The 20,601-nt window shown below is 45.6% G+C and overlaps 1 protein-coding gene across 2 annotated transcripts in view; it reads right to left on the bottom strand.

Annotated features, from left to right (window-relative positions):
- Positions 1-20,601, bottom strand: part of VTCN1 (V-set domain containing T cell activation inhibitor 1) — a 63,523-nt gene that overhangs the window by 27,561 nt on the left and 15,361 nt on the right. For both annotated transcript variants that reach the window (XM_053890715.1, XM_019457987.2), the window contains exon 2: positions 2,660-2,724. In XM_053890715.1, the coding sequence (XP_053746690.1) occupies positions 2,660-2,724 (65 nt within the window). The remainder of the gene's footprint in view (positions 1-2,659; positions 2,725-20,601) is intronic.

Raw genomic sequence — 20,601 nt, 5'->3', positions numbered from 1 at the left:
GGACATGAAACACTGGATCTCTCATACACTTCTGGTGAAGAGTAAATTGGTAAACATTTTGAAAAGCTGAATGATAGTATCTCCTAAAAGCTATTAATTGGCTTTCTTTTTTAAAAAATGTTAATTTATTTATTTTGAGAGAGAGTGAGTGGGGCAGAGGCAGAGAGAAAGAGAGAGGGAATCCCAAGCATACTTGGCATTGTCAGTGGGAAGCCTGACACAGGCCTGGATCTCACAAACCGTGAGATCATGACCTGAGCCAACATCAAAAGTCAGATGCTTAGTCACAGGTGGCCATGTTGGCTTTCCTGGACATACTCTTTTGAGAAGTGTTTATTTTAAGATACTAGAAAAAAGAATGAAAAGACAGCAAAACGAAGCAGAAAGAGGGACATTAATAAAGATAAAAGCCAAAACTAAATAGGAAAACAATCAGAGACAAACCTAAATGTGGCTCTTTTAAAACTACTGTCGAGCTAGTAATGCCCTGTAAACCTGCTTTAAGATGAGAGAAGGAGAGAGAGATACACACAGACTGATGGACAGATAAAATGCCCAAGATCAGGACTAGGTAGAGAGAGAACATAAAAAGAAAATGAATTATAAAAGAATATTAGAATAAAACAGGCTAGTACACTCAGAAACAGATCCATACACATTTAGATACTCGATTTATGATAAAAATAGCACTTGGTGAGATGTGGGGGAAGGACAGTATTTTTGACAAATGGTGCGAGATCACCTGGAGAGCCACACGGAACATATGAATCTTGACCACTCTCTTGCACCACACACAAAATTAATTCTGAATGGTTAATAGATATAAATGAGAAAAGTAAAATAAGAAAGCTTCTAGAAGATAACTTAGGGAAAAAATCTTCATGACCTTGGGATAGGCAAATATTTTTTTAACCAAACAGGCTACAGAAAGCCCCAGTATAAAGGAAAAGATGGATAAAATGGACTAGGTTAAAGTTAAGAGCTTTTGCTCGCATTGAAAGACATCATTAAGAGAGGGAAAAAGCAAGCCATAGAGTAGAAGAGATTTTGCAATGCATATAACCAAATTGCATCCAAAATATATAAAGGATTTCTACAAATCAAAAAGAAAAAGGCAGATAATCCAATCAAAATGGATGAAAGACAAAATACCTTTTTTTTTTTTAAAGTTTTTAGTTTTTTTTTTTTTTTTTTTTTTCAACGTTTTTTTTATTTATTTTTGGGACAGAGAGAGACAGAGCATGAACGGGGGAGGGGCAGAGAGAGAAGGAGACACAGAATCGGAAAGAGGCTCCAGGCTCCGAGCTGTCAGCCCAGAGCCCGACGCGGGGCTCGAACTCACGGACCGCGAGATCGTGACCTGGCTGAAGTCGGACGCTTAACCGACTGCGCCACCCAGGCGCCCCAAAAGTTTTTAGTTTTTTTAAGTAATCTGTACACCCAGCATGGGGCTCAGACTTACATCCCCAACATCAAGAGTATCCTGCTCTACTGACTGAGCCAACCAGGCACCCTAAAATACCTATTTTTTCTCTTAAAATATTTTTGTAATGCTTGTTAATTTTGAGAGAGAGACAGAGACAGAGACAGAGTGTGAGTGGGGGAGGGGCAGAGAGAGAGGGAGACAGAGAATCTGAAGCAGGCTCCAGGCTCCGAGCTGTCAGCACAGAGCTCAACGCGGGGCTCGAACCCACAGAGCCCGAGATCACGACCTGAGCCAGAGTTGGACGCTTAACTGACTGAACCACCCAGGCGCCCCCCAAAATACCTATTTTCGATCAAGGAAGTGGGGAAAGGTGCTAATGCCTTTTCTAGGCAAACACATGTACCAGCTACCATTTTCTTCACTTAAGCCACAACCCCTGTTTGGTGGCAGCACATCCCCACCAGAGGAGAGTGACAGAGACAACAGGCAGCTGGGACTATAGAAACTGAAGTTATAAAGCGACAGCCCTGGCCCCAGACTAAGTTAAAATAGAAATGTTGGCCTGAGTCAGGCAGCTTAAGGGAAATGGAGCAAACAGTTTGCCTCAGAGAAGACAGCTGTGGCCTAACTCATTCAATGTTTTTAATTAAAGTGGCATCCATAATAGACGCTTCCAAGTCACGGTCCACACAGAAGAGGGGAGAGAAGACTATTCCTGCAACTGACATCAGCTGCGTTCGGAATCTCACCATCCACGCACAGTGGCGTCAGGTTCCTGCACAAACAGCAGTCACAACCTGTCTTCCCGCTACCTAGGACCCCTGTGCACAAGGACCTGATATTCTTTAACACTTCAGCAACGTTTCACTGCAAAGGAACCACCCACCCGGGCCAACCATTGCTAGAATGGCTCGCCGTAGCCCTTTACCTGTGACGCCAGATACCTTCAGCGCTGACTGGTAGGTAGAATACCCTGGTACACATCCCGTTTGGCTCTCGCAACTACCTGGGGACCTGGGCATTAATTCCCCCATCCTTCGAATGAGGCAACTGAGGCCCGGGGAGTTAAATGACTAATTCGGAGAGAGCGGAGTCCATAAGTAGAAGAAGCAGTGCTCTGCTCTGAGGTTTTCTGGGTCCAAGCCCTGCGCTCTTCCCATTCGACTGTGCTGAGTAATCGGGCACCTAGTGGTAAGGGGTGAATGGATCACGATAACGCAAGAAATCACATACCTGAGATACCAAAACCGATGATAAGTGCAATGGCTCCAGCCAAAACAATGATGATGCTAATAATGCTATGGAGAGATAGAGAAACAGGAAATTACTCTTCAGTTCACTTGACATGCTGCTTTGTGACCCGGGTTCATGTGTGTCATTTGTCAGAGGTGCCACAGAAAGCATCTCAACTTTCTTCTTCATCGTAAGCCCCTTCCTAGGAATAGGAGCCTTTGGAAGGGGTCTCAACAATTCCATCCCCATGTCCCTGGGGGCGCCGGGAGTCATGAAAGCGGTGACTTTGTGTATCATCTTACTGTCCTATTTCCAGATCAGGAAAGACCACATAAAAGATCGTTGGGACAAAACTGAGGGCATCTCTGTGGTGTTGGGTGCAACCTGTGGGGGGACTGGTTCCATACTCAGCCCACACTGAGCATTAATGCCCAGCATTGATCTATCTGCCTTGTCTCCTTCCATAGACTTTAAACAATTTTTTTAATGTTTATTCATTTTTTAGACACAGAGACTGAATGCAAGCAGAGGAAGGGCAGAGAGAGAGAGAGAGGGAGACACAGAATCCAAAGCAGGCTCCAGGCTCTGAGCTGTCAGCACAGAGCCTAACGTGGAGCTCGACCCTGTGAACCATGAGATCATGACCCGAGGCAAAGTTGGACGGTTTTCAGACTGAGCCACCCAGGCGCCCCACCCTCCATAGACTTTAAACTCCACGAAAGACAATGGTCATATCTTCCCTTGTACTCACCCATCCTTAGTCCACTGCACCCTGAAGATCCTCAATGGGAGTTTGTTTCCTCTTATTAAAAAAAGTACTACATATTTCTTACAGAAACTTTAGAAAATACAAATGTATTTTTTTTTTAATAGAACAATAAAATGACCTGCAATTCCGTCATCCAGACACAACCATTGTTAACTTCTTGAAATGTATCCTGCAGGGGCGCCTGGGGGGCTCAGCGTCCCACTTTGGCTCAGGTTATGATCTCACGGTTCGTGGGTTCGGGCCCCGTGTCGGGCTCTGTGCTGACAGCTCAGAGCCTGGAGCCTGCTTCAGATCCTGTGTCTCCCTTTCTCTGCTCTTCCCCCATTCATGCTCGCTCTCTCTCTCTCTCTCTCTCAAAAATAAATAAACATTAAAAAAAATGTATCCTGCCAGTTTGCAATGAACAAATTAACAAATGACACTTGGGGGAAAAGTAAGGCAGTACTGTTTACAAGTGCCGAGCGCTAGAATAACTTGGCAGACATGTTGTTCTAGGCACCATCCATGGATTATATCATTTATCTCTTCAATAACCTTATGAGGTAAACAAATGTATTATCCCCATTTTATAGATGAGGAAATGACACAGGGAGATTCAGCATCTTCCTGAAATTCACCTTGTCGTTAAGTGGCAGAGCTGGGATTAGAATCTATCTCTGGAAGCTGCACTCATCTACTTCCTACGCTGCCTCCCAAGAGGAGGGGGGTTCACACATGGGGCACGGCCATCTGCTCTCCGGGTGGACCCATGCCCCTGGAGGGCTACCAGCTCTTGCTGTCGAGAGTGACACGGGCAGAGAAGAAGGCCCAGGTCGGAGCCGGCGTGTTGGCAAAGCGGTTCCTGGGAAGCTCGCCCATCGCTGCCCGCCCTTGTGCATAAGTCATCAGGCAGGCGTCCTCGGGCACGCGGTCTCACTGCTGGCAAGCCGCACGCTCCCCACGCCCACACCAATGTTGCTCAACAACAGGACAAAAGAAAGGCACAGGGAGGCAAAGAATGGTGCCACAGAGAGAAAAGGGAGGCGCAGGGCATTCTGCTCTCCACCCTGAATACGCGCATTGTGCCTGGCTCTCCCCTTGCTCAGGGCCGGACCCACCGCAAGAAACAACAGACGTACAAGAAACAATGTGAGCGAACAGTTTCCCTGGAGGTCAAGCCCTCACGAAGTGCGGCTGTGGGGGCAGCAACCGAATAAAGCAAAATGATGCTTTTAACAACAGGGTATCTGCCATTGATTCTAAGAGGAGACCACATTTGACCACTTTGCTCTCTCTACACCCTCGGTTCTGACCGCTCGAAGGGTGTGAGAACAGCCACTCGCACCCAGCAGGCGGCACTGCCTGGCTGTCTCTGACTACTGAGCCAGGGAGCCACCTGGCATTTGTGGCTCAGGGTTTCACTTACCGTGGGGAAATTACTTCATCTCTCTGAGACTCGGTTTCTTTTTCCTTAAAATGGGCACAGGAGCCATCCCTGCTTTGCCAGCTGGAAGGGTGTTACAGGGTGAAGTGCGTCCACCCCTCCAGATTTATATTTTGAAGTCCAAACCCTGAGTACTTCAGAATGTGACTTTAGTTGGAAATAAGGTCATGGCAAAAGGAATTTGTTAGACGAGGTCATGCCAGAGTAGCGTGGGCCCCCAGTCCAGTGTGACTGGTGTCCTTATGACAAGGGGACATTTAGACACAGACATGCACACACACTAAGGGAACACACTACTTTAAGATGAAAGCAGAGACCTACAAGCCAAGGAACATCAAAGATTGCCCAGAAACCACCAGAAGCTGGCGGGGAGGCCTGGAGAAGATTCTCCCTCACCCTCCAAAGGAATCAAGCCTGCCCCACAAGTGGTTTGCTAGTCTCCCGAGCTGTGAGAGAGCACCTTTCTGTTGTTTAAGCCACAGGTCAGTGGTTCCTTGTTACAGCAGACTGAGAAGACCCATCTAAGAGTGTTGTTTTAAGATCAAATTAGATAGTGGATGTGGCATGATCCATGAAAGGCTGTGTATATATATTTTACCATAAAAACGTTTACCCGAAGCTATTTGCTGTAAGTTTGTTATTAAAAGCTGACTTACACCTGGGAACAGTCCAACTGGTAATCCTAACAATATTAGAGTATTTTGATACATCAGAAATACCGTGTACCAGGCATGTGCGAGGGCTCAACGAGCTCCTTTGAGTTATCAGGTCCTGTTGAGTATCCGTTTCATTTCTCTCCTAGTCTCTTCATTTCTGTCTTCAGGGCCCCTGGTCACCACCGTGTGTCACTAGCATTTTTACAAGGCTCTCCCAACAGTCTTCCCTGTTTCCAGTCTGGCCCCTCCTGCCCACTCTTCATACCGCCCCCATCAGTGTGACTTCAGAGTTTCTGTATGAGAGTGACTGAGGTGGGAGCCTCAGTGATCACGGGGAGAGTATGATGACAAGGTCCCAAGCATGGCTTCTGGACCGAGCCCTGCTTGATTCGAGCCACAGCATCACCGCTTATAGTCATGTGACTTCCAGCTTCCATTCCTTCTTGTTAGGATTAAATGATCTGGGGGCGCCTGGGTGGCTCAGTCGGTTAAGTGTCCGACTTCCGCTCAGGTCATGATCTCGCAGTTCACGGGTTCAGTCCCCACGTCAGGCTCTGTGCCGACAGCTCAGAGCCTGGAGCCTGCTTCAGATTCTGTCTCCCTCTCTCTGTGCCCCTCACCCACTCACACTCTCTCTCTCTCTCAAAAATAAACATTAAACAAATTTTTTTTTTTTAAAGATTAAACGAGTTAACACAGTGTTAACACAAGTTGAGTGATTTTAAAAACCATGTAGCATAATGCCAGGCACATGGGAAGCTTCCATAAGTATGAATTCTTATTTTTCTGCTGTGGTTATATAACAAACTCATGTTTTTAAGTTGGAATATATGTTTCCTTGGGGGTGCTGATGGAAGTTGGTGTGGGGATTGGCCCTTCGTTCAGCGACTGAGCTCTTTGTAAGAATGATTAGCGAACTGTAATATAGTCATAACAGTCCTCTGCTGAAAACTTTGAGTGCCTTTCCATTTCCCTCATGATAAAAATTCACCCTTGGATGTGGCCATGTGGCCTTCGAAAGGGGGTATCTTGCCTTCTCTCCTGCCTCTGCCTCTCCCCACGCTCCCCCTGGGTTCCTGCTCTCCAGCCACACTGAAGCATCATAGATACCCCTGCCTCAAGCCATCACATGTGCTTTCCCCTACCCTCTCTGAAGAAAGCAAAGACACAGAACAGACACCTGCACACTCACCGGCAGGGATGGGACAGTGGAGGTCGCGTGTGTCAGTCAAAGCGGCTGAGCCCATCTCCATCACCAGCAGACCCGCATGTTTCCCTAATCGTGGAAGCTGAACCCTGCTGTCTGTCAGCAATCTCCCTAAGCAGGAATCCCCTTGAGGTTTGTGCCGAGCTGCTGTTCCCTTGGGAAATAGCTCAACTCTAGCGCCTTGGAAAGAGAGGCAGGAACTCTCGGAGCTGCCAGATTAAATAATTCCTGTCTGCTGCTTATTAATTTTTTTTAAAGTTGAAGAAAATATTCACATAAGGTGTTCTTACGTTGCTTTTTGGCTTTTACTTTGCCGGAATGATTTCCAATAACGACGCTGTGGGAAATTTTTATTGCAAAACTGTCTTTTCACCACTGCGTTGGAATTCACGGCGCACATTTAAATAGATCCTCCTTACAAAAGGACCCACATGAAAATCAGTGCTTTTGGAGGATCGGCTCATTTAGAAAGATTTATTGAGTGTCGAGAGTGTGAAATGCATTGCTGGGCAATATGGAGGAAATGTAGAGATGGGGTGCCTGCCCTCAAGGAGCATATAGTGTAACAAGGCAAAACACACACACACACGCACATGCAACATACACAGACATGCACACACACGCACACATGCATGCTGTAATAACACAAGACACATAGTCAGGGCTTCAGTACAAAGACCAACAAATTCTTGCAGGAATTCTAGGGTGTAGGAAGTATTTACATCAGAGAGAAATAGGAAGAATCCAAGTGTGTTTCCACAAAGTGTGTTTCCATGAACCAATTTCAAGGAAAGTACAAAGGAAGGTTTTCTGGAGAAATGCATTTAGCCAATTCATGCTGCAACGTACTCTCTCTCCAAGGCAGCAACCCAAAGCAACAGAAAGACCACGTAGGCAGGGACGGGGTCAGGACCCCACTCAGTGCTCTGGACTTGGAGAAGGGGGCTTTGAGGTGCTGCAGGACTCAGAGTCTTCCAGGGGAGGGGCTTAGATTCTGTCAAACACATCCATGCTACCCAGGGATGGCCCTGTTCAACTCTCTCACACGACTTTGTCTCCGCTGCTGCTGCCTTGAAAGAAATGAGGCATTTCTGGGAAGACATGATCCGTGCATCCCTGCAAAACCACACACTGTACAAAATCACACACTAAACGTGGCAGTGCTTATGGAGAAAAACAGGGTAGAGGGCTGACCGCTCAAAACCTGTGTGACCTTGTAATTGGTCTACCAACAGGAATAATGTTTTCTGGAGAGAACTCTGGCAGCCAAAGTGGGCAGCTCAGTAGGGCCAGAATCTGTTTCCGGGCATTATTCAAACTGCACAGACACAATTGTGCTGACCGAGGGTGCTGCAAACCAGGGGGGTCTTCTGGGAAGGTGGGGACGTGGGGAGGTGCAGACTGGGGTGTGCTGATCTGGGAAGGCAGCCCCAAGCACAGGTGTTGATTTGAAATTTAAAACACAGACAAACCTGAAAGCCACAGCAAGCCACAAAGGTCCCACGTGGCAGGAGGCCACAAGGTCAGAAGGCTCCCCTTGTCCCCACCCCTTGTGTATCTCCCCTAGCTCCATTTCAGAAAACAAGGGCTTTCTGGATCCGCTCCACGGTGCGTAGAGCACTCATTCTGGAAGGCATAAAGTGCCCTTTGTTTTATCCAAACATTAATGGTTTCTATGCTCTCTAGTTTCTGCCTCCTTCCCCAAATACTGACTGAACTGAGAGATAGCACGTTCCTTACAGATCATCAGCTTACCTCCACTTGAATAAATGATAAATGATTAAGAGCTCTGAAACGTAGATTAAGTTATCACTTGTATGATTAATCTGAATAAATTACACTTTTAAATTAAATATAGCAAGCAGAATATTTGAGTAAATCAAGTAAATATTTGAATAAATCAAATATATTACTTTGTTCATAAACTAACCAAGTGACTGAGTTTATTATAAAGAACGCTGAAATTGAAGACATTCATTTCAGCCTATCCAAAAAATTTCTCTCTTTCTTCCCCCCTAGAAAGGTGAAAAGGAATTATTTTTAAATACTATGTAGAAGAGAGCATTGGGCTTCAAGGTACAATTATTGTCCAGATATCGATTAGTACAGGTTTTAGGTTTCTGAGAGGCTTAGATTGTTGTCTCCTCAGACATTATTTTCCCCATCTCTACATCCCCCTGCTTTATCTGTATTGGTAAAATCAAGGCCAGCATTGATCCAGGGAACTGAGAACATGACCATTTAAGACTGGTAAATGGAGGGTTGGGAAGCAATTAGCAAAGAGGGGGCTGTTCCATGGAATTTTAGCTGCGTGAGGGGAGGGGGAGGAATGGGCATCCTTCTGGGCAGCCCTGCCCTGTCCACATGGCTTTCCTGGCAGTGGACAGCATGGCTTTCTGTTTGGGAAAGACATTTTCAAAAATTGCCCATAAGACACTTGGGTGCTTTTGAGTATCAGGTTGAGTTCTTTCAAGCTTCCGCTGAGAATAGTGATGCAGGATTATGGGGATCCTCCAAAGCACAGGACCCAGGGTTACATCATACCCGGACCCCAATGCCACAAAACCAGGAAGATATGACCAACAAGTAGATTGCATCTCACGTGCCAACTTCTTTTGAATGATGGATAGTGGTGGTGGCCTAGGATATTGTGTTAGAGAAGATTGTAAGGCTGCCTCCAGGCTCAGCAGGAGAGAGTGGCACCACTGATCGGTGATTTCTGGGTGAGCACGTGGGCCCCAGGAGTGCCGTTTCTGGGCTAGCAGTGACACATGAAAAGGGAGCTTGAGCTAACCACTAGCCACAGACTACCAGAGTCTTAGCCTAATTTAATAGAAAAAGAATGACAGTAAAATGGCTGACACTCCTCTATGCACATTTTTGGCCCACACTTTAAGAAGAACACTGATTGGGGCACCTGGGTGGCTTAGTCGGTTAAGAGTCTGACTTCAACTCAGGTCATGATCTCAAGGTTTGTAGGTTTGAGCCCCACATCCGGCTTTGTGCTGACAGCTCGGAGCCTGGAGCCTGCTTCGGATTCTGTGTCTCCCTCTCTCTGCTCCTCCCCCGCTCGTGCTCTCTCTCTCTCTCTCTCTCAAAAACAAATGAACATTAAAAAATAAAAATAAATAAAAAGAACACTGATTAATGTGTTTGTTTAGGACAGGGTTTCTCACGCTCAGCCATACTGAGTATTTGGGCCAGATAATTCTTTGCTGCCGGGGCTGTCCTGTGCACTGTAGGTTCTCTAGCAGCGTCCCTGGCCTCTTTTAGATGCCAGCAGTACCCTGCCCTTTTTGTGACAACCTAAAATGTCTGGAGACATGTTGCTCTGGTTGAGGACTGTTGATCTAGGAGAAGTGGGACCAGCATGGTGATGTGGTTAGAAGACATTTCTTTTGAAGGGTAGTTGAAGTAACTGGGGTAGTTTAAGTTAGAGACGTCCAGATGCAGTGATGATCACTTCAAAATTTGAAGGGTGCCATACAGGCCTATTCTCTCTCACTCTGGAAGAAATGAAGCCAATAGGTGAAAGTTCCAGGAGGTTAGATTTAGATCAAGGATCCAGAGAACCTTTCCAGTGAGGGTTCTGGTACGGGCCTGAGACTGCAGTTTCCTGTCACTGGACATGTGCCTATAAGCAGGGGCTGAGTAAGTACTTAGGGACAGAAGTGGGGAAGGGCATTTTGGGGCACCGGATAGGACTTGGAACAGTTTTGAAAGTCCCTTTCAAATAGACAGTTCTGTAATTTGATATCCCAGGGGGTTTGCTCTGGCCTTGCCCTTGCCACAGTTATGTATTCTGATTATGCCTCCTAAAACCTTTATTAATAACTTAACAATGATGGCTGGTATGTACTGAGGGCAGGGCCTCACTTATCTCGTTTAATCCCTGCAGCAACCCAATCGGTACTGTTATCTTTCTTTTCAGATGGGGAAACTGAGGCCTTGTGTTAAGTAACTCATCCACGGGCTCACCCCTACATTATTAAATCAGAGTAGGATGAGACTTGGGTCTAATACCAAGGTCTAATGGTATGAGACTTTGGATCTAATACCATTCATGGCCTTCATTATCGTACGGTATGTTACATAAATCCAAATTTTCTAACTCCCAGGGTTCCCATCAGTTGCTGGGTTCATGGTTTGTGCAGTTAATAACTTGTGGAGGCCATCGGGCCTGATGTTCCACAGACTGAAGAAGCCCACCTCTCGCAGGTGGTATCTTTTGTTTGAGATGCTGGAAGGAAACCCGAAAGGGGGAGTATCAGGTGGAAAATTACTGAATGTTAACAGATAGATACCTTTACCTAAACAATATTTGATTTTGTGGCAGAGCCATAAATTTTTTTTTAATGTTTATTATTTATTTTTGAGAGAGAAAGAGAAAGACAGAACATGAGCAAGGGAAGGGCAGAGAGAGGGAGACACAGAATCCGAAGCAGGCTCCAGGCTCTGAGCTGTCAGCACAGAGCCTGACACGTGGCTCGAACCCACAAACCACGAGATCATGACCTGAGCTGAAGTCAGACACTTAACTGACTGAGCCACCCAGGTGCCCCATTATATTTTATTCTTAAACCTGCTCTATTTATAACTGTCCCCTGATTGCCCATGAAGCACACATTAGCATTTCATCAGCCTTGTGCACACTGTTCTCCAGTGGCACAAGCAGAGCGGGACAAAAGTCAATATCAGATTGATCGCTAGTCTTTTTTCTAATCATACCTGTGTCTCCCATTCTTCCTTATTCTCACTGCAGAGGAAATAACGTTTCCAGAAGATTTCTTCAGCAGTATAACTGATCCCATTGTGTTTAATAACAAACACACTTCACACCGGTTATGAACCTCCCATGAAGTGTCTGCTCTGTAGGAAGGGCTGGGCAGCCCCTGAGCAGTCTGTGTGGTCGGAACTGAAACAGCCTAATTATAAGTCTTCCAAACCAAAGTTTGGGAGAGATTTCCAGGGGCGCGCACAGCACCTGGAGTGAGGTTTGGCCGCTAATAAGCACGTCCTTCACATGATTGGCTCCTGTTTTTCAGGCCGCTCTCCTATCATGCACGGCCTCCTTCCCACCTTGTCCCACATCACCTTGCTTTCCTCACCCCTCCTGCTCCAGCCCAGTCCAGATGAGGGCTGGAGCACGGCTCAGTGACAGTGAATGGATGGATGGATGATGGTCATTTCTGGAATGGATGATGCAAAGAGAAGGTGCTCTCTACCTCTCCCCTCACCAACTCCGTGGAGAACCTGGCGTTATTTTCCTAATGAAGACTTGATGGGAGCAGAGGGCTTGTATGATTGAGCAATCCTGTAATTCTTCCTCTACCTGGGTCCTCATCAACACTTTGCCTCTACAGGATTGCTGTAAGGGTCAGAGAAACAAACTAGGCTTTGTATAGATGCTGGTTTTTGTTTTTAAATTACAAATGTTAATTTTTATTTCTATCCCTTCCCAGTATCCCCCAATTATTATTATTATTATTTTTATTTTTATATTTTAGAGAGAGAGCACAAGCTGGGAGGGGCAGAGAGAGAGAGAGAGAAAGAGAGAGAGAGAGAGAGAGAGAGAGAGAGAGAGAGAGAGAGAATCTTAATCAGGCTCCACACTCAGTACAGAAATGACATGGGGCCTGATCCCACAACCCTGGGATCATGACCTAGGCTGAAATCAAGAGTCAGATGCTCAACTGACTGAGCCACCCAGGCACCCCTATGTCTCCTAATTTAAATGATTTCTCATTGCTTATAGATCAAAGTTCAAATCGAGCCTAGAATTTAAGACCATTGTAAAATGCCCCATCGTATCTACATGACCCTTCTCCCCTTCTGGAGCCGTAAATCCTTATCAAGTGGATGAGTGCATTGTCCCCTGTTGTCCTCCGTCTGTAACATTCTTCTGACCCCTCTCTGGCTGTGAAAGGCAGGTCCCACTCAAAGAGCTCTGCCTTGACTCTGACACCTTTCCTGAAGGCCCAGCCCAGAGTGTGCTATCTTTTCTCTTTCCTTAGTGGATTTAAGGGGATGAGGTAGGAAGGGGAACCTCAGAGGGCAGGGCCTGAGCAAGAGGAGGAGGGTCAGGCACTGGGGTTTAGGATGGGGGCTGGGAGGCCAGCATGGGAACTAGCAAGTTTGATGGGGTAGGACAGGGCAGTCTCCTTCTGGGGCAGGTACATTTTCCTCAAACCTTTGTCCCCATCGGTCACTGTGATCTGGGCCTCGGGCACATGGGTGGCCCACAGAGCAAATGATCTAGAATCTAGATCACTTTGCAACACCCTAAAGCCACAATAACTGTTGTGACTTTTCATCCCTTTCTTGCCTTCAGGAAACCTACACTGTCACTGAAGAGATTCAGAGAAGAACTTGGGCTGTCTTCTCTCAGAAAGCCTAGCCCTGGGATCAGTTCATTGTTTATTCATTAATAAGTCTGGGAACAAGTCTATCTGTCACCCTCAGAACTTTTCTCTCCCTGAGCACATATACCTGTCTTAGGCGGTCTGACGCCTCTGTGTTCTGAAATGGGATACAATGTCATATTTGTATGCCCCAAGGCTTCTGTCATTCACTCTTTATTTCAGTAACACCAGGAAATCTCCCCAGTGAAAAGCAGACCGCTGTATCCTGGGAATCAATAGGGATACGCTGTTCGGTCTTCCAAAAGTCCGACCCAGGGCTCTACGGCAGGCAAGTCCTCACCTGCTGGGACCTACGTTCTCATTGCGTAGATGTGGACATGCAGTGCTGAAAGTGTGGCTGAAGCTGTGGCTGTATGAAGCCTGGGAGGATGGACGGACTTGTGGAAGTTAGGCTGCTGGGCCCATCCCTTGAGGGATCGAGCCGCACTCCTTAGCCACAGACCCTGGGGCTGCCCTCTCCAGTACATGACAGATCTCGACTGCTCACACTGAGGACGGTAGGGGATATGCACCCTGTCCTAGGATCCACACTCATCCTTGACTTACACAACTCTGTGGACTTGCTTGTCTGTAACACATACCAAGAAACTTTCCCCGGCCTTCAAGCCTGGAATCTGCACCCTGCTTCTGCCCTGGAGCTGGGCTTGAGTCCAGGGCCTCGTTGTGATTTCTGAGTCTGCTGCATGGTCATTTCCCTCTGGCCCAGCCTGACTTCTAAGGCACAGGCCTCAGCTCTGTCCTGTAGATTCATGGTTCCTGCATTCCTGCCAGCCTGGTACTACATGCAAGAAGGTTCCGCTGTATTCTCCTGTACCCACCCCCAACTCCCCATCCCAGCCTGTGCCTAGCCCAGGTTAGTTTGGCACTAACCTGGGGATTGGTTGGCTACGGGGCTACAATGAAACACAAAATTTCTGTTTTATCTTCTGGTTTAGACTTCTACATATTCAGATACCATATTTTAGTAACAGCTTAAGATTTACATCTAAATATAAAATATTGATTTGAGCATAAAAAGTAAAGAATGTATATGAATTCTGAAAGTTTAAAAAATCTTGAAACCAAATACAAGCTCAAGAAGAGTTTACATAAATGTGTGGATAGTTTAGGGGCTCCTGGGTGGCTCAGTCAGTTAAGTGTTTGACTTCAGTTCGGGTCATGATCTCACAGTTCGTGAGTTTGAGCCCCATGTCGGGCTCTGTGCTGACAGTGCTTGGATCTTCTTGGCCCTCTTTCTGGGCCTCCCCCACTCAAGCTCTCTCTCTCTCTCTCTCAAAAATAAATAAATATTTAAAAAAATTTTTTTGAACTCGTGGATACTTTATCCCATTTCTTGCCCCATTTTCTGGCCCCCTACCTCCATGTTTCATCTATTCTAAATGAATTTGGGCCTCTAAAGATCCCAGGCTGTTTCTTGCCTTTGTGTTTTGTTCATGCTGTTTTTCCAGGTCTTAGAACATGGTAGGAATTTAATAAATGTTTGTTGAGTAAATGTTTCGCCTTAGAGAATGCATCCCCCAGAGTATCTAGCACATAGTACTTAAAAGTTATTGAATTAATGGATAAGTCAAAGACTAAGGGAAACTAACACAGTCTTCACTTTTGAGGCGCCTTTTATGGGAGAAGTGATCGTTTATATTCCTCTCTAAAGGAAAATAATCTTTTAAAAAATTACAGCATATGTGATCTTGCTGGTGCCATGCATTCTAGCACAATGCTTTTTGGAGGGCTCAAAAAAGCAGAAGACCTAGTTGGCCAGGGTCACGAAGCAAACCTGGAATTAACTGATAATAGCTGTGCTTGATCACTTATTCACCTTGGGTCCTTTTAGTCATTTCTCTCCACAGATGATTTACAAAATATACACGCCCCTCTAAGCCAAAAGGAAATTTTCAGGGAACAAAAATATAAATTTCCAGCCATAGAAACAAAAGAGGTTTTAAAAACATAAAAAAGAGGGTAGGACACACCATGACCAAAATGAGAAAATGTAATACGTATCTAATCAGAGGTAGAGAATGAGAGAGGGGCACTATCCAAAGAGAAAAGGACCGAGTATTTTTTAGTATGCAGGAAAGATCCCAATTTTTCAGATTCAGGAAGGCCAGTGTATCTCAAGTAGGGTAAGTAAAAAGAAAACTACAAGACACTTCATAGCGCAACTGATGAACAAAGACTGAAAAGATCTTAAAGGCGGTAAAAGACAAATTACCTAGAAAGGAATGACAAACTAATAGCTTGCTTTCCAAAGTAACAAGGGATGCCAGAAAAATGATGGGATTGTATCTTCAAAGTCCTAAGAGAAAAGGAAATGCGAGGTATGAAGTATAGCTCGAGTGCCCAGCAGGTATCACAGACACAGATACGCCATGGAGGGAATGTGGTACCCAACATGAACACTTCCTGCACAATCAACAGACTATTAGATGATGCCTCCAAAAACTTAAAAGTAAGATTTATACCTTCACAGCAGGGTAGAATCAGTCTTAATGGGCATCCAGAGAATTTGCTTCAGGCAATATTGAACATGTTAGAGAAACAAGTGACAGACAAAGCTTCGCTGTCCAGGGGTCCAAGCTATCAGAACTTCAAGAGATGGGCCAAAGCAAGCTTTTTTGGGCAGCCCTGGGCTATTCATTAGGCCCACGAAGCGTGGCCTTATGGCCTTAGCCCAGCAGGAATGGCAACCTGTCCCTCCCAGCCCCGACCAACACTCACAAAAGGACCAGAGATCAAAGTTAAGTTTCAGTGGACTTTACAATCAGGAAAACTGGAAGGAAGTGTTTTTAATGTTAACTTGTGTATACTTTTTTTTTGTTGTTTTAAAGTTTAGTGGTTTTCGTACGTGAATTACCTGGTGGTTGGTGAGGCATTAGGGGGCAACACTACCATCTTTTTAATGCTCTGAATGGGAGGGAGAAATATTTGAAGGCCAACGTCAGACCTACCTTCTTCATTTGGTGCCTTTCTTCATGATATATATAACACCTGTAGAACAGTGCCTGGCAGGTAGCAAGTGCACTAAAAAGGCTGCATCCCTTTCCTTTAAGGCCCATGTGAAGAACCAGGGTGACTGTGGGTAGACAGTGTGCTGTTTTCCAGGCCAAAGGGTGGAGGGTGGAGCTAGGAGAGGAAGGTCTCCTGTGGAGACACTTAGATTCTGTCAGGGACTGAGAATCCTGCCAGGCCTGGGAGAAATGCATCCCCGGTTTTCCCTTGGTCTAGAAATGGATGGGCTTTGTTTCTCACTAGCCTGGATACAAAGGATAATTCCAGTGCCCCTAAAGCTGCACCAGCCACATCGACCTTGACTTAGATTTCAGAAGTCAGGATCAGAAACTAGTTTTGTTGGGCTCATATTTACAATGGTTTCTTAGTTTCTCTGCTCTTTCTAGGCACATCTTACCCAAACCGAGGACAGAAACAGTGTCTCACATTGCAGTCAAATGTGACCATTCCAGTGGCCACAGAGTTGAGAAACCCAGGATGACCATGGATGTGGCAACACAGATGGGGGTGCCCAGAAGACAAGAGGTAGGAATGACTGGGGATGTTGGAACTATCTCCCTCTGGCCAGTTTCCCTGCTACCACGGTCTCCCAGAGGACGTTGCCACGGCCTGCCATACGAGTCACCATCTAACAGGGTGGGGGATACCCTGGGCATGAAATCCTGCTTCATTGCTCTGAAATGGTCTCTGGTTACAAGAGCGATCTTTCTAAAAATGGGAAATGGGATTGGGTGGGTGTGAGAGGTCTGAAAGAGGTAGTTTCCATTCCTGACTGCTTGAATTCCTGGGCTATTCCAATGGCTGGGATGTGCAATGGGTAAGATCACTAAAGCTACAACAGGCCTGTGGACTTGTAGCCAGGGCAGGGTTCTCGTGGCGTGGAGAGTGGATTGCACCTGTTTGGACAGTTGGAGAGGGCGTCTCTAGGGCCGAGGGCTCAGCAGCGTAAACTTCAGTTGAGACCCTAACAGATCACAGCTCCCTTTTCCTCTTGCCTTAGCACCACGAGCGGAGCAAGCTCATTCTTAGACGTGTTCAGTATTTTCCTTACAGTTTTGTAAAGTCGTGTTTGGGTGGGAGGTGGGGGCTGGGAAAGTGCAATGAGCTATTTATTGCAAGGGGAGAGAGAGAATTGGATGGTGGATAAAATGCAGAGAAGGTAGGAGAAGGTAGCTTTAGTGGACAGGGCCCATTCTATTCCCTCTCCACCCCTAAAATCTGGGGCTGTGTTCGTGCAGATGTCTTCTATATGGGCACTGATACCATGGAGCCGAGAGCAACAAGGAGACGCATCTGAGTGGCGCTGGCCCCCCAACCGGTCCTGTCTCTACAATGCCTCCAGGCAGATTCAGAGAGGATTACTATTTTTAGATGTGGCTGCCAAGATTTCTGGGCCTCCTTTCAAACCCTTAAGAAAGGATCCTTCCCCTATCCACTTTAACCAATTATACGGTATTACCCCAAATGTGTAATGTTATCATTTCTCCAGGTACTGGAGTAACCAGGGGGCAACTCCGTAGCCTTTGTGCTGAAGCATGAAGTTCCCAGGAAGACACCACATTCTTTGAGCTCACTTGGAAGCCAGACAGCCTCCTCATTCTTTTGTGTATGGCCTAACTCTGGATAGTGCTTGAGGGAAAACGGTGGCAATGTGTATCAGAAGTTATCTCGGTGTCTTCATTGTCCCTGGTACATGTTTCTGTCCCGATGCCCATCCCATCATATATATCAAGTGTATAAACGATCTGTTTATACATTTGTGTCTCCTTTGGTCTCCTCTAAACTTCTCAGTAACGGGCAGTGTATCTTTTTGTGTGCGTGTAATTGGATGTTAAGTTTAACGTTTCAGCTGAGGTTCTAAGATACAGTAGACGCTGCATACCAAAGCAAGATACCACAGCACTATGCAGATTTTTAAAAGGGGATCTTTGACAACCACTTCTAGAAATCTTAGCCACCTCAATCAGGTGAAGGATTTAAAAGGGGCTCAGTGTAGGGAGAGAAGGTGCGTGAGGTAATTTCTGAGGCTCTAACTCCTCCCCAATGCACAAAGCACAAAGTTGGGGTGCAGCGGTGAAACACCCACTAGAACTGAAATCATACTTCAGGGGTTTAATGTGGTCTAGAACAGCTCAGTGAGTGAGACAGAGACAGGGGTTCAGGTTGGGGGAGACGGAACACAGAGCTGAATTTGGGGGTCATTACCCTTTCACGAGGCAAGGAATATGTGAGTTTGTCCGGTAGGCCTGATACCCTAGAGCTGTGAGTCCTCACCACAAGCAATACGTGGGAGAGGACACCTGAGCGCTGAGAGTCATGTGAGAAGTGCGCCTGCCATGAACCAGGGGCCAAGGAGGCATCAGCCATCTGAAGGAGAGGCCAAGTTTTCATGACAGCTTTCAGAAGGTTTGGATGGAACTAGAGGGTATCATGCTAAGTGAAATAAGCCCGTCAGAGAAAGACAGATATCCTATGATTTCACTCATATGTGGAATTTGAGAAACAAAACAGATAGCATAGGAGAAGAGAAAGGAAAATAAGATAAAAACAGAGAGGGGGGCAAACCATAAGAGACTCTTAAATACACAGAACAAGCTGAGGGTTGCTGGTGGGGTGTTGGGTGAGGGGATGGGCTAGACGGGTGATGGGCATTGAGGAAGGCATGTGTTGGGATGAGCACTGGGTGTCATACGTAAGAGATGAGTCACTGGGTTCTACTCCTGAAGCCAAGACTGCACTGTGTGTTAACTAACTTGAATTAAAAAAAAAAAGGTTTGTCATGTATTTCCCTACTGAATGCACTTCAAATGGTCAGAGAGAGATAAAAATAAAATTGCGCTTTGATTATAAATTATTAACCTGCTGGTCATGCTGAATCAATGTATCAGTCACATTTATTCCCCTGAGTGTCAGACATAGTGCCTGACTAATCCTAGGCATTCGATAAATACCGAACTGAGCTGATCTGATTTTGGAATGTATCCTTCTTCTACTGAACCAAAACATGTCCACGAGGCAGCCCAATGGAATGGCGGTCCATATTTTTATTTCAGGGTTATCTCTCCTTAAAGATTTTACATGAATAATTAAAATTAGCAGCTAAATATAAACACGCATTTAGAAATCAGCTCTTAATTATTATCCATAAATATTGTCTAGCTCGAGGGACAGGATCTTATTATAACCTATATAAAGCCCAAATATCTTGTGGTCCAGTTTTTGACAATGTCACAAAGAAATACTGACCCAATGGAAAAGCTTCACTGAAACCATTGGACATGTAGGAAAACATCAAAAGGCATTACATGGACAGTGCACGGCAAAACTTCTTAAAAAAAAAAAGAAGAAGAAAGACACCCTCTTTTGCAACTTCTATCCTTCTTATTGGCTTCCCAAACTTTTCCTTCTTGAAAGTTCCCCAAAACTCTCTCTGAGGTCTACTCCCTGGTCTCTTCTCCCTCGTAGCTTTCTATCTATTCTCACCAGCAAATCCTCTCTCCTTTCTCTTCCACCTTCATCAGTTTTGCCTGTGTGGCTTACTCCACTGAATTCATAATTATGAGCTGGAGGGTGGGGAGACTTAGCAGAAAACACCAAGATTCTCCTGAGGGGTTGGGTAGAGAAGGAATAGGCTGTGAATATTCCATTGTTTTCTCTGTCCATATAAGAGACTCGCAGAGGGCAGCTCTAGGAATATGGCGGACAACTGACCCTCTGTTTTACTACCTCTTGGGCTTTCTCCACGCCACAGTCCCTCCTATCTTTAGCTTGATAATTAAGTGAAACCCTATAAGAAATTTAGCCCTTTGGTTTTTTTACTGATTAAAATGTATAGTACAATATTTTATCTCATTAATCACTGTCTAGTGTACCTGAGTGTAAATGAGTATATTAGTGACTTTACTGAGAGTAGGGTTGGATGAGAAATTAAGAAGGAAACTAAGACATGAAAAAGAAAGCCTCAACAACAGGGAAATGTGGGAACATTAGATATAAAATTTGCCATTTTCGGGGCACCTGGTTGACTCAATCGGTTAAGTGTCCAACTTTGGCTCAGGTCATGATCTCGCAATTTGTGAGTTTGAGCCCCGTGTCGGGCTCTGTGCTGACGGCTCAGAGCCTGGAGCCTGCTTTGGATTCCATATCTCCCTCTCTCTCTGCCCCTCCCCTGCTCACGTTCTGCCTTTCTCTTTCTTTCTCTCTCAAAAATAAATAAACATTAAAAAATATTTCCATTATCTTTTTCAAAATGGTGGCAAAGGGTTAGTACTGGTCCTGGAAAAGTCCTATGTAGCCACTATTATTTTGGGAAGTCTAGATGGCTGGTAGGAGTGTGAGTTGGTGCACACTTTAGGGTGAGGAGAAGGGGGACAGCGTCTTCACATGCATCAGAAGGCATACGGTGTACATTGTGAGTTTCCATCCTGTAATTCTTTCTAAGAACTCGTTATAAAGA

The sequence above is a fragment of the Panthera pardus genome, unplaced genomic scaffold (assembly GCF_024362965.1).
Source record: "Panthera pardus isolate Hobbes unplaced genomic scaffold, ASM2436296v1 HiC_scaffold_11, whole genome shotgun sequence".
Taxonomy (NCBI): domain Eukaryota; kingdom Metazoa; phylum Chordata; class Mammalia; order Carnivora; family Felidae; genus Panthera; species Panthera pardus.
The sequence above is the reverse complement of the archived record's forward strand: the minus strand, read 5'-3'. Positions and strand labels throughout refer to the sequence as shown.